Genomic DNA, 14,614 nt, shown 5'->3' with positions numbered 1-14,614 from the left:
AGAAAGAAAGCAGAGAGTGTAAGTACCTTGGAGGAGGGTAGTGATGCCTTCTTGAGTTCATCTGGGCCAGCTCCCTGCCACGGCTCTACTGGCAGGGCCTTGGCAGAGCCTGCCCTCTCCTGCCCTTCCCTGAGGGCTAGAACAGCTCCTGTGCCAGCCAAGCCCCCCAGTATCCCTGCCATCAGACCCTTTGGGCTCTGCACCCACTGTGCATGCTTGGGATCTTAACAAACTGTTCTCAAGTTAATAACTTAATTATTAGCTTTTTCTTATTTGCAGGAAAAAAAAAAAAGGCTTTGAGCAGATATGCCCCTTGAAAAGGGCCTACCATGCCCAAAACACAGCTCTGCTACACAGACTGTATATGTGAAGAGAGCTTATACATGACATTTATACATGGCAGTAGAGACATGTTCCCCAGCAACATCACACAGAAAGAAGAGGTGTAAGAGGTAAACATTTCAGGCCAGATTCACCCAGCCACCTTGGAAACACAAAAGAACCAAACCCCCAGGTTTCCCATGCCAGCTACAGCATGTTTTTGGGTGCTTTGTATCCCAAAATCAGAGCAGAGCTGCTTGAGCAAGGTGAAAAAGATCTAGCTTTCTGCACCAAGAGCAACTTGTTTGAAACTGGAAGAAGCACAGAGGATGTCCGAGCAGATTCACTCCAAGTCTGGGGTGTTGCTCCGTACCAAATCTTGTGATCTCCCAGGCTCTGTGCAGCTGCAAGATTTACACACCAAAGCCCACATTAGTGCATTAGAAGCAGCTCCCGATCTCATCACAGACCACAGGTAATCGGGACCACAGCATCACATCCCAGCATTACCATGGCCTCACCGAGTAATCAGGATTTATTGCACAAAGCCACAAAAAGCCAACAAAACCAAATCCCTGCTCAATGGACTTTTTCACCACAGTGTTTTTCACTTAGCAGATGATGAATTCAACCTTACACAGCACAGCTTAATGTCACTGCAGAATTTGCTCCCAATCTTCTGTTTAACAAGTTCCACATACAGAGTATGTTCAAGGGTCAAATGAAAAACAGTTTAGAACCCCTTTCACACCTGTTTTCTCTTTAAATGGCAGTGCCATCTCCTGGCAGCCATGTGCCCCCAGGGCTCCTCTATTCCTCCCTATCCAGAAAACCCCATGGTATTTCAGATACAGGGAGTCTAACTGCTGCAGTGCTGATAGGGGTAACACATTAAGAACATATCCCAGACTGCTACCACTGTTAATTTCCTGGAATAATTTGCTTTAAAAAAGGAAAACCAGAATTTGTTTCTGTGGTTAAAAATTCCAGATATGTTGTTATTTGTTTTAATTAAGGAATTAAAAATTGATTTGATTAATTGGCAAACAGCATCACACTTAATGTTCTCTGAAGAATATATGCATAATTGATGTCTGTTCAATTTATTTCACGTAGTGGCTGTAATTATTTTCAGGTTAGGTGGTACCTAGGTCACCTGCGAAGGGAGAGGCCTGGTCTTGAGCTGGTAGGTTTTCTGCAGATAAAATGCAAAGAGAACTAAAAAAAAGATTTTCTTCAAAAATAATAAAACGATTGGTCAAAATTTTTGATTAGCAATTTAGTTTCAATGAGCATGAGAAGTCAGGAGAAAAAACACCTAAACTGATTAAAATGTCAATTTGTAATATTTGTTCATTTGAACATTTGTTCAAACCACCCCATGGAATTGCTTCTGTCCACCTTCCCCAGAAACAAGCCTGTAGCTCTTTCCATGCAGTAAGTCAGCGTTTCTAGTTCTTTTAACAAATTTTGTAGAGTTCTGGCTCATTTTCTCATTTCTCTTGTTCTCATTTTCTATTCCAGTGCAGCCAACAGACCATTACTCTTAGCAGCAATCTTCTCGACTTTGTTTTACTGTTCCAGAAAGCTTTTCAAGAGATGCTTAAAGCACTTGACTTTCAGGTGGATATCCAAGTATTTTCTCAAATCAAGGCACACTCTCAACTGCATAAAGCCCAGCAATAAAAGTATGTTCACACAGCAGCTTTACACTCACACAAAGTGACACGTTTCCTGCTCAGACTGAGCAATAAATCCAAATGACAAACACAGCCAATAAAGTCTTCACCATTTCAAAAAGAAAAGAAACTTTAGGGATGAGATAACTCCTGTCCCTGGGGTTGGTGTAATGTGCTTATAGTTTTAGTGCAAACCCTTACTTAAGCTAAGAATTGGCCTATCACATTTTCTAACAGGATTCAAGATGGTGAAAATTAAAACACCCTTGAAAGCAGGTTCAAAGATCTGTCACAAAAAAGTGAGAGAGGTTGAAAATGAAGTTAAATGTGGGCTTTTCTTGCTCACTGAAGCTCCAAGCACAGCTTAACATACTGATGTTATGTGCATTTCAAAAAATGAGAAGATATATATAGAACTGTTTAAGTGCATCTTTGAATCCAAGCTAGTTCAAAGGTCAGGTGCTTTTCAAGACTTCAGATTTGAGATCTTTTTCCTTCCTCCTATACCCCTCCCTTTAAATGAGTCACATTTACAGATTAGATTATCACCACACACAAAAGCACACCACTTCAATGCCAAGATCAGCATCACTGTATGCTGTGCAGTAGGACATGGGGTTACAGGTGAGATCTAGCTGCAGATTTCTGTGGTTCTGCAGAATCTCATGCCAAGGCATCCTTTGCTAAAAAATGCAGTTGCTCAGAAGATATGTCAGTGGTAAAGCATATTAAGCATGAACACTGTCATTTCTGCACTTAAAAAACAAGGTTTTTTTTTTTTCCTTCTTGTTTGTATGCTTTTTGAAACGTGTAATCTAAACACTGGAAGAGAACGGAGTGTGCTCTTCGGACACCCTTGATCTTTTTTCCATAGTTCTCCAGCTGCAGGCAGCACTTCTGTGCCCACATTCATGAGGCATCCTGGCCTTAGCACCTCACCACACCCTGGAGTCCACCTCTGCATTTCAGCCTAAGGCTGCTGTTTGCCAGAAAGCAGATATGATGCCCAAGTTTGGGTTCCTGAGCCTTTATATGGGCTACCCCCATATAAACCCCCCCTTTATATGGGCTACCTTCCCACCACAGCTGCTGGGAGAAACATAAGCAGCATTGATAGGTCTCAGAAGGTTTTATAAAAAGCCTAGTATGAGCAACTTTTAACTTTGAAAGGAAATCTGGCCAGGCAATGTGGATAAGGACTGCTTTAATTCCTCTTACATTAAAATGACATAGGATGTGTTAGACTAAAGTCCGTGTGGATTATGCCACTTTACATATCAACTTTGTATTGGGGTATTGTCATTAATGTTCCTAATTTCTATTATCCAGACTATAGAGCTTCATTCTGAGCACACTACACAGACTATGTCACTTTACTGCAAGAAACTTAGAAAGTTGTAGATCTGTGGTGCCTGCCAGTGAGCAGTAAAATGGTAAGACAGAAAAATTTTCTTGTTCCCGGCATTTATTTGGAGGTGCAGAAGCTATGCTGTCTGCATTATAATGTGCTGCTTAACATCCCAGGCCCAGAAACCCTGATGTCCAATACATCTTTCTCTGTCCAATTTAATAATTCCTCTGGCTTAGAGATTCAAGTTTGACATGCCCTGTAACATGGCGTTGGGAGAGGTCACAGTACAGCATCCATAAGAACAGAGAAGGCACCAAATCTGGCAGTGCCGTGGAGGGAAAAGGCCTTTTCTCCCCTTGCAACTCTGGCAGCCCTACACCAGTCCTATTTTTTAACAGAGCAAAAGACCGTTTCTCCCCAAAACACGAGGGCGTGTGTGAAGGCAACGCCATGAGAAGTGTGAGCTGCCAGCCTGAAGGATGCCAGGAGCACCTACTCATAGGACTCATGTTGCCAAGACAAAGGCAAAGTGCCTTTTCTGCACTGCCTCACCCCTCACTCTTATTTTAAATAAGAGGTGGAATCACAGTGGGCTTATTAGGCTCTGTCAGCAAAGCTGTCATCTCCAAAACACTTCTCATATCTTTCCTAATATTCCCTCCACTCCATGTTTCCCAGATCTGGTCCTTGACACTTCAGCTGGAGCACCTAGATGTGTAGTGTGTTTATGACCAAGTTTAGAAAAGGACTGTTCCTACTTCCTGCACTGTCTGATGTATGAGAAGCTGCTGTTTCACAGGCTGCTGAGTTCATTACTGCAAGCGAGGTCACTGTTCCACAGCAAACAGCGACATCCAGGCAGTCATGAGCAGACATGAAGCCCCCACCTCAGCGAGTGCTCTCTCACCAAGCATGCTCAAACATGCTCTTAAGTGCCAGCCACACACACATGCTTTTAATTGACATCCAAGAAAGAGACACGTAAAAGCATTTCTAAATCACTTCTGATTATCTTTTAAGGCATTCACAGCTACAGTAAATCCCATCACACTAAGTGGTTCAGAACAAACTAATGGAAGTGAGCTGATGCCACAGGAAATGCTGTTTGAATTAAATATGCTGCCAATCTTGGGCTTGAAAGGCTGCTCAAAAACCAGGGACACAGGGACAAATCAAATTTCCAAAATCATTGTGCGAGGAGAATTGGGATCATCTTGTCTGCAGCCATTAGGAAAAACTTGCTCGTTTTTGTATTCTGCTCTCCAGTCACAGAGCAGGTTTTGATGCCAGCCTCACAAGGTTAAAGCTGTGCCACTATTCATCCACGGCCTATGACAGCCTCATAACAAGACTGCTGTAGCCTCCCGTCTTGGGCAAGACAAAAAGCTCTGTGACCATGGCAAGGTCTGACTTGCAAGAGAAAGACGACTGCTCACACTGCAGCAATGCAGCCGTGCCACTGCCAGTTGCACAGGGATGATGACGTGCTTTAGAAATGCTTTGAACTGATCTCTAAGCAAAAGCAACCTTTGTAAAGAGCATTCACAAGGAAGAGGCACATATTGAACTGAGTGAGTAAGTGAAGACCAAACCCCTCCCCTCCCACCCTGCCTGCCCCCCTGTCCAAGCGCAGACCTGTTCTCTGGGATGCAGGAAGGTCACTGGTTGCAGGCAGAGTACCTGTTGGTCCAGTAGGTAATGCATAAGCCACAGAAGTTGCTGGAGGTCCTGGCCTGCCATGCTGAAAGGATGTGCCAGAAGGAGGAACAGGGAAGGAAGAGACAGGATTCAGGCTTGTTGAGGAGGGCTGAGGCTGCCCAGGGTACAGCGGGGAGGGCATGGAGTGGGCAGCGGCAGAGGGCAGGTAGGGAGGGGCAGTGTTAGGGGCAGGGTTCGGGTAAGAGGCTGAAGCAGGGACAGCGATAGGCTGCTGAGGCTGATAGAGAGCTGGTCCCCCTGTTCCAGAGGAGTACTGCTGTGTGGCCTGATAAGCTACAAACAGGGAGAGAAAACATTCAGTCAGTGAGTTCGTAACAGAGGAGCAAGTTTCATCTGTCTCTGCTTCCTTTTTTACCTCACTCTCTTCATGCCCCTACCCCCTCAAACCACTTCCCTGCCCAGCCAAATCCTAGCTCCCACAATTCTGCCTGCACTTGCAGGACTGCTTAAAACCCCAGCCTGCTACTGGGAACAGGAAGGCATAGAAAGGATGCCTCGACTGTAAGGACTCTTGTTCTCCCACACACACTCTTTGGCCCAGAGCCACCATGCCACCCGGGGTGGGGCTGGGCACATGGACACTGCTGTTCTTCTGGACCACTGCAATCCTCACAGTGTCTCTCAGGGAAGGAAAAACCCTGTCCCAGATTTGCACAATGGGAAATCCTAGGCCAAGGAAATGAACAACATTCTGGAAGTGAGCATAAGCTCACAGCTTTTCACTGTGGGCCCTGCAGCCAAATTTCACTATCTGCCCTCCTCATCTATACTAATTTTTCCTCCCTCACATCCGTATTTTTAGTTTCTGCCTTAAGTGTCAGTGCTCTGCCCCCCTCCTCACTCAATTCCAGTACTGCCCTCATTTCCTCATTCCCTTTTCCCATCTTCATGGAATCACAACGAGAATGTGATGCACACAGATGAGTTGTGTTCTTCATCAAGCCTCTGCCTCTTTTCCAGGACTCAGGCTTTGGAGTTTCTGACCCCAGCACATCCTTGGGAAGGGCCAGCTGAGGAACGAGTCTAAGAGCTGTGGGTAGACACCTTCTCAGCAGAGGAGACAGTGTTTGACAGAGGGTGTCTAATGTCTGAACCCCACCATGAAATGATAACCCTCAGGTGTTGTCTCGAGAGCCCTTTTTTCCCCACCCCACAAGAAATGTGGGACCGTCTTGGTCTGAACATTCCCAACCACAAGCAAGGGACTGGTTATCCTCAGCTAAATGTGGCTGACCCACCTGAGTGGGAGGGAGAGAGGGGGAAGCTGCTGTTACTTACTCTGTGGGTATGTTGGCCGTGTCCCTGTTTGCGAGAACATGCTGTAATTGGAAGATGTGCCTTGCTGCGGCGGCATGTTGGGGTTAACGGCACCTGGCATGATAAACCCTGGAGGAGGTGGGTTGTCTCCCTGTAGCAAAAAGATTTCAGGAATAATGGTTGGGAGAGACAGGATTTAGTCAGCAACATTAATGCAGTGCTGAAGCAGAACTGTAACAAAATGATCAACCACATTCCCTGGAAGAGCCACCAGCACAGGGGCAAAGGCCTCCAACCAGCCCAGTGCCCTAGGGTGCCCAGCCTAACACTGAAAGCACAGCCTGTATGTGCAGTGAATTCAGCAGCAAGCAGAGCAGCACACACCTTCCTGCACAAGGAAGAGGTCCCTGCTAGCGCTGCCTGTTATTCAGGCAGTTTGAGAGCACCCTGCCATCTTTCAACTAATCAAACATTAACTCTGAAGCTTCTGATTTTCATGGAAAGGGGGAGAAAGGAAAAATATCAAACTTCAAATATTCCAGTGAGGAGCAAGGGGTGGGGAGGCTCAGATCACACTGAGTTCCCACTCAAGGCTTTCCAGAGCCACTCATCTGGGTGTTGGTGAAAAAAAAAAATGTAATGAGATGCAGAGGAGTAAAACCAGAGCGCACATAGAAGCTGCTCCTTCTGTCTATCTGTACTGGATCATGTCAAGCACATAGACTACATCAGAGGACATACTGGGGTGGAGCAGGGGCTCAGAGAGGAATAATGAAGGTTATACCTGTGTGTCAGAGGGACAGCCTGCAGGAGGATGGCTGGGAAGGGCAGTAGGAGTTTTGTTACTCCAGGTAGTGACAGTAGGGGCAATTCTAACCTGAATCGAACAAAGAAATACCAATCATGGAAAACAAAACAATAAAAAAAGTCTAAAGGGTTTCACAAAACAAGATGCAAGAAGGTTTGCATGCTGGCACTTGTAACAGCCATAAAATCTCAAGAGGAAGAAGGAAAAATGCATTCAAGACAGACAAAATCACTGTGCACTGGAGCCGAAGTGAATTGCAGAGTGAAAACGAAGCACAGTGGAGTTGCAGCTACAATTGGCTGTGGAGCAAGTGCAGTGTTATACGTGCCGGTAAGCCAGGTCTCCCTGTTTCATGACACTTTCCTATGGCAGAAGCCCCCCCCAACCCCTGCCATTAGTCCATGACACCAAGCATCACTAACCATGGCTGCAAGTCCCAAGTTCCATGTTAAATTCAAACATACTGCCTCATACAAAAGAATTCTGTTTAAATTGAGCTCAAGATGAATTACAAAAGGTTAAAATCTGTTATTCACCTCTTGCACATGCACAGATACACATCTTTACGGTAATTGCTTCCCAGTCAGTCTCCCATAGCTCCTTTCCTGTCTTCCTTCTTTGCCACTCCAAAGCCCTTCAATTCCATATGACCACTTCTACCTTTCTGATAAGACAGAAGCCATTAACCTCCTATGCCTGTGACATCCCTGAGCAAGGAGTGGGAGTGCTGCCCAACAGTGGGACACATGGCCAGGGTTCAGGAGTTCAACACCCCATGTGAGCACAGGCAGAGGGAAAGCTGTGACCCTGCAGCCCTGACTGGCTCAGCTGGCTTCAGGCTACGTGTCTATAACTCCACACAGTGCTAGGCTAATGGTGCAGTCAGCTGTACAACAACCACTGTTAGTGTCTGCATAATTCATCATTGAAGTAATCTAAAAGACTTTTTCACTTCCTTTCATGCCTGGTTTATCCAGATGAAAAAGAGGCTTAAAAAAACCTATGCTGAAAGGATTCCAAGTTTTAAGTACGTGTTCCTATTTGGGACAGCAATGAAACAAAGGCTGCCTTAAGCTTAAACAAGCCCTTCGTACACACTTTCTCAAAATGAAGTCAAAATAAGCATCCTAAGACTCAAACATGTAATTTTTCTCCGTTCTGGTTCATCAGCATACTGCTGGGCACCTTTCTCACATGACACCTGTCCTCTTCAAGCCCTTCCTGCTGAGCATGGACTCCCTGAAAACCCAAGAACACAGGGAGATAACTCTGTGCTCAAGGAGTTGTGATAAACCCAGACTTTTATTATTGAGCAGGGCTTGCTGAAATAATAGTTTGAGACATTCCTGAAACAGTAGGAGAAAGAGGGAACTCTGGTTTAAAAAAAGCATTGCTAAGGTCTTGCCATGTAGAGGTAAGCTGCTATTCCCCACAGCCAAACAGGAATCACACAATCACTTCTCAAGACAACTCATTGGTTACAAGGAGGGAGGCCAAAGACACAGACAGAACAGTAGAGTTGATTATTGATGATTATGCATTTCAAATCATATGCAATGGTGTTAGCAAGGTAATCTTGGATAAAGGCTTTATCCCTTCTGAAATCTACCTTGCTAACACCCTGGAAAGAAGGCAGAGGCACACGTTGTTGACATCAAGAACTCCCAGTTCCCCCCTAAACCTTTCAGGCCTTTTTCCTTCCTGCCCCATTTTTCTGGCAGGTAATGCTTGAGGGCAGCACTGCTGCTTCTGCCAGTCTCCTCTGCATCCGGAGAACACCCACAGCTGCAGTGCTGTACTGAGGGATTAGATACTTGGTAATGCTTTTCAAGCATGCACACAGCCAGGGCTGCTCAGTGATGGCCTGTGAGTTCTGTTGCATTTTTGTCCTCAGGTTAGAGATAAAACCAGGGCATTTGCCTCCCCCATTTCTCCTCTTCCTCCTGCACAGCTCCATTATTCATCTCATACTTACCAGGTCTTTCTTTTAGCACAGCTCACTCTCAGTCCAGGAAGTTAAGCCACCTGCTTTCTCACCTGCCTGTGCCCCCTTATGCCCATTTGAGAAGGTGTTTTCACAGCAGGCTGTACCCACAGCTGCTGAAACATGCCCTCAGTTTGCTACTGCCACCGCTCAGCTGCTTCCACAGTCAACATCAGGGCTGGGGGTGGGAGTAATCAGCCCCAGAAGAGTCTGGTGAGCAGCATGAGCAAGCCCCGTGGCCTGCAGGGATGGGACATCAGGGATTACGAGAGGAAGCACAGAGAACTCCTGCTCTCCCAGAGTGCTCTCCCATGCAGCTATTCTTGGCACTGAAGCACACGTTCAAACAAAGGGGGAAAACACCAAATCTTCAGAAGCAGTGAGAAACTTGACAAGGTGTTTAATGGATGCTTCCAGATAAGGAATAAAAGAGGTATCTGTATTGACTGAAAGGCAGCACCAGTGACCTTTACCGCATGGCTCTTGGGAGGTATATGTCATACAGCCTCAGATCAAAAGAAAGGGAAAGAATTATTATATCCATTACTCTCAAGAATTTAAACACCATGTCCCTCCCTTACTGCCAAAACCCCTTTTACCTGCTGGTAATACTGCTGGGCTGGAGCCTGGGGTGTCTGCATCCTTCCAGCCACAGGGCCAGCTCGTCCTTTGGGCACAGGCTCTCTCTCATATGGTCCCTTGAGGCCATCCTGTCCAACTGGGAGCTCCCCTTGGGCTCTGCAAAGCCTGTCCCGTAGCTGCACGATGTTTGGCTGCAATCAGAGCAGGACAGTGAAGGAAGGTTAACTGCACTGCCTGTCACCCAGTGCATCACACCAAGAGGCTGACTGGCCACCCACTGACTGATGAGCTCTCTCAGAAGCCTGCTCTGCTTCTGAGATCGGACTGAGGCACGATCATGACCATGCATGAGACATGGGGCCAATTGGGACTGCCTTACCTGTGCCTGCCTCCTTCCCAAACCACCCTGTCTACAAATGTCAGCTGATGGAAAATGAGAAGTCAAAAGAAAATAACCAAGTATCAAGGCATACATTTCATTCACAGTGTCTGGCTTGCAGGAGGAGCACCCTCTGGCAGTCACTGGCTGCAAAGACAAGGGTGTGAAACGAAGAAGGAACAGAAGGTGGCTGTGTGTTTCTGTCAGCTCAGCAAGATCAACAAAGGGAGAGGGGAAATAGCCTGACTGTCACATCCTGAGGTGCATGTCAAATGGCAGGTCCTGATGGCTGACTGCATCATGCAGAGACAACCTTTGCTCAAAGTGAACCTGTTTACAGAGAGAGAGAGTGAAGAGCCTGAAGGCCCCATACCTGGTTGGTGTTTGCAGGGAGGAAGGTCAGAGCTGCAGCCAGGCTTCCCTGAGCAGCCAGGAGGTTAGCATACTGGCTCATCTTATCGGCCAGAAGGGCCCCCACAGCATTAGGGTCCACAGCCTGGGTGAGCTGCACAGCTTTGCGCAGGATTACGACTTTCTCTATTAAATCCTGAAAGATCAGGAGAAAAGAACACAACAAGTGAGAACAACAAAGTGAACAACTAACTAGTGACAGTTGTCAAGTCCAGCTGTCATGGATGGCTGTTCCTCAGGGCAGCCTTGGAAAACCCCTCTCACCCAGTGAGAAGCACAAGCCAAGTGCAGGTTTCCCCATCAGCCACAGCTGCACCAAGGGCACAGCTTTGCAACCAGGTGAGATAACAGAACAGCAACCACGCACCAAGTAGTTTCTAACAGCATAGCCAGCAGAATTCAAACCCAAAAGAACTGGTTTTATTAAAAAGAACTTCAGGGACCTATCAGCACTGAGCATGCCAACCAAAAGGATGCTTTCATAAAATTATCTGGTGACAGCATGAGAGCTGTCAGGAAACATCACGCCTGTCACCAACAACAGTGCTGTGCGGCTGCACATTCATTTATGGTGTTTTAGTAAGTCAGTTCTTAACCATCTTAAAAGGATCTAATAACTCCCTTGGGAGAGTTGTCCATTGCTTTCTGGTTGCTTTAGCAAAAATGGTTTTCCTGATATTCACCAGGAATACTCCATATCTTGCCTTCCTTGCACATCTCCAAACACCAGAGCTGGCCTTGGTTGGGTTTCCTTCCAGTCCTAAATTACAGGAATGTTTTCTGGTCAGTTCTCACGATTTTCTTACTCTCACTGTATTTATATTGAGAGATACTACAAATATTAATTTGCCAATATTAACATTCAATCCCTTTTTAATATCTTACAGCAGATTTAACGAGTGTACCAAACACAGAATTTCAACCATACATTACTAACAAGGATTGTTTTCTTACTGCTTGATAAAACATTTGCTTTTCTCAACAAATCAGCCCTTCAAAAAAGGAAAAAAAACCCAAAAATAAATCAAGATAATCAACAGCTTCTGACAGTTTTCTATGAATTCCACATCAGAGTAAACAAGCAGCCTAATCATAACTCCAACAATATTTTTTAATTTTAGTGTCCAAGAGAGCAAAGCCTTGCAATTAAAATGCAAATTCAAACTGAAGGTAAATCTGTAAAGAAAGCTCTCAAATTCAAGTAATTTTGATAATTCAAAACTGGAGAGAGTTATTGGTGCAAAGCTAAACTCATACACTCCAGTTCCTTCAATTAACTAAACAAGAGACTCACAGTGCTGCCAAGTAATGTTACTTTAAGTACTTTCTAGAACTGGTCCTTCAAAGGCCCTGAACAGATGGAAGAAATTAAGATTGTACTATAAAATAAATTATTCCATAATTGCTTCATTTCACTCAATCTTATTCCCCCAAGATATTTGCTATATGCAATACATTTCACTGCTGGAAATGTGCTTGTATATGTGCAAACCCCTGGAGAAAACCCTATGGAGAGCCTTCCAACAGTTTTCTCTCTCGATTTAACTCTAATGCTTTATATTTCTTCACCTGAACATCCAAAACTAGAAGTGTCCAAGTATTCCCTAGCTGCCAAAGATGCAAGCATTCAAAGACTCTTCTTTACCAAAACACTCAAGTTCTATGATTACTCTTTTACACAAGAAGTGTTGTAGCACAACTACCCAAAGACAGAGTAAGAACAGGGGCCATTGTGCTTCACAACTGTACATTTTCCAGTATGATATTTATGCATTATGCCATTCCAGAAGGAAAAGGCTTGCATCCTGATGTACATCCAGCTATCAGACAGCAAAGCTCTACACTAGATCATTTGATGTAAGCGCCAAATGACTGCAGTGTGTTACTTCCAATATCGTTCTTGAGATAATTACCAACCTGAAGGGACAAGGGGCTGCTTCCGTCCTGAACTTTGGTCCAACAAGCAACAAGTTTATCCACGTTGCCAGCACAAATGTAACAGAGACAAGCTTGTGTCTGCAGAATGCTGTCCCCTTCATTCTCCAGCCTGCTGCCCAGGAGATCTAGACGGAATACAAAATCACTTCAGTGATCCCTCCCCATCACTGCTGAAGCTGGGGAAGCCTACAGTGGCTGTCGTGTCTGTGCTCAGCACAGTGAGAAAGGATATTGCCTCTGGGCTCTGCTGGTAACGACACACTCCAATGTCCAGCACAGATTATCTCATGGGAGTCCAGGGCACTTCAGAGGCAGTTAATGTCAAGGCATCAAGAACCTCTCAAATGACTGCAAACATGAGCCACAGTAGAGGGGACAGTCCATCTGCTGACATGATAAAGGACAAGAGGCCAGGGTTCAATTCTCCCCTCCACCACCCACTTGTGCAGTCTCTCATTTCAGGAGTGTGACCTGAGTGTGCAACCAGCCAAGGAACTGTGAGCAAAGCCATGGTACTGCTCTAGGCTGATGAGTGCTGAAGGCAGTCGTACACCTCCCCAGACACCGTGGCTGAGGGACACAGGGGTGTCAGGCTCACAGCTACTGGCAATATAACTTCCCTGAGGGTTAAACCCAGCCAGCTGTCTGCCACAGAGCACACAAGGACAGGCATGCTCACTGCTTGGGAAAGAGGACTCCTTACAGAAGTCAAAACTGATCTTGAGAAAGAAGAGTGAAGTGCTTCCTTGAAATATTTTTCTTTGTGCCCCATCCATAAACACTCCAAGACTGGTCCTTTGACCCATGAAAGAAGCTAGCGAGGCATTACAGCAGTATAGGGGGAAGGAAAACAACCCTGGCAAAGCATGGTTTTGCTGTAAGTGGAATAAATGACATCCAGCCTGTAATTGTGCTTACCACAAAGGGCTGCAAACTCATCTGGCCTGGCATAAGTGAGCACAGCAGCCAAAGCCTCTCTCCAGTTCTGCAGATCACAAGATTGCACAATCTCTTTCCAGTTCTTTGTTACCACTGCAGTGATGAGCTAGACCGGGAGGAGAGAGACACAGTTAACATCTTGGTAGGATTTCCTTTGTATAACCTACAGTATAATTTGTATCTGTTCAAGTGTACTGGTCCCCACTGAATCCAGGGTCACAACAGATACTGCACTGCAGTTCAACAGCTGCACAGTGAAAAATAAAAGAAAATAAATCAACAAAATAAGCTTAGATAACAAAGAAGACAATTATTCTTGCTACAAAATGTGCACAAATCTCCACAAACTGTGATTGCTGAAAATGGTTTTCAGCAGGTTTGGCAAAGATAACATACTAAGCATTTAGCTGTAAGTCTTCCACACAATGCCCAGGAAGGGGTATGAGTTTTGTTTGTCAAATTGTTTCATTCGGCTTTAAGCTCTTGGGCTCAGGCTGACCTGAGGCCAAGTTAAAAAGGCTGTGTAAAGGAAGCAGCAAAGTGGCAGCAGTATCACCTGAGCTGGCTGTAATGTCCCTGCCCTTCACCCACACACAGGCTGCCTGTCCACAAGTCCTCAGAAAAAAAATTCCAGTTTCTTTCTTCTCAAACTCTGCCTCCAGCTATTTTACTTCCGACAAAAGACAGACTTGGCAGCTGAGCTGCTCTTCAGTGAACAAAGCCCTTGTCATGCCAAGATTTCAAGCTCAAAAACTGCTGAACAAGGAGTAAGTGTGCAGTTTGGGACCAGAAAAAAACCCACACCTAAACAACAAATGCAAGATCCTAACTACAAGGTCAATGCTTGCTTGTTAGCACAGGCATAGATAACTGGTCAGCTCTCCAATCCTTTCCCCAAAGGATTAACTACAGTGAAGAAGAAGAAATTTCTCACACACTACAAATTCTCCTTTCTGTGATCAGGCCAGAGGCAGTAGCTGGGGGTAGGGGAAGAAATCTGGCCGAGTCTTATTAATTTTGAGATCTTCCTTTTTTTTCATTTGTCCAGTATTAGCAGAGCAGTTTTTGGTGTGCTTTTAAAGCCACTTCTGTTTCACCTTCCTATTGCTAGTTTCTCATGTCAGTAACAAAGAAGAAAAACTTGAATGAGCAGCATCAGCAATCCCTAGCAATGCAAAAAGCTGAAAATAACAATAACCAGCTGGTCATAACACACTCTCTCCTAGACAAAGGGTGATTGATCTAC

The 14,614-nt window shown here is 45.3% G+C and overlaps 1 protein-coding gene across 12 annotated transcripts in view; it reads right to left on the bottom strand.

The window, feature by feature from the left end:
• SEC31A (SEC31 homolog A, COPII coat complex component) overlaps nucleotides 1-14,614 on the bottom strand; it is a 41,028-nt gene that overhangs the window by 7,331 nt on the left and 19,083 nt on the right. For 2 of the 12 annotated variants that reach the window (XM_027887244.1, XM_027887245.1), the window contains exons 17-24: nucleotides 13,348-13,474; nucleotides 12,409-12,554; nucleotides 10,454-10,627; nucleotides 9,719-9,892; nucleotides 7,112-7,204; nucleotides 6,349-6,478; nucleotides 4,987-5,343; nucleotides 1,469-1,516 (exon numbers count right to left, since the gene is read on the bottom strand). In XM_027887244.1, the coding sequence (XP_027743045.1) occupies nucleotides 1,469-1,516; nucleotides 4,987-5,343; nucleotides 6,349-6,478; nucleotides 7,112-7,204; nucleotides 9,719-9,892; nucleotides 10,454-10,627; nucleotides 12,409-12,554; nucleotides 13,348-13,474 (1,249 nt within the window). The remainder of the gene's footprint in view (nucleotides 1-1,468; nucleotides 1,517-4,986; nucleotides 5,344-6,348; nucleotides 6,479-7,111; nucleotides 7,205-9,718; nucleotides 9,893-10,453; nucleotides 10,628-12,408; nucleotides 12,555-13,347; nucleotides 13,475-14,614) is intronic. The other 10 variants (XM_027887246.1, XM_027887256.1, XM_027887247.1 and 7 more) reach the window with 9 other exon arrangements.

The sequence above is a fragment of the Empidonax traillii genome, unplaced genomic scaffold (genome assembly GCF_003031625.1).
Source record: "Empidonax traillii isolate 1590-97213 ecotype Southwest subspecies unplaced genomic scaffold, ASM303162v1 scaffold205:size1172791, whole genome shotgun sequence".
Classification (NCBI taxonomy): Eukaryota; Metazoa; Chordata; class Aves; order Passeriformes; family Tyrannidae; genus Empidonax; species Empidonax traillii.
Note: the sequence above shows the minus strand (reverse complement) of the source record. Positions and strands in the feature narration are given on the sequence as shown.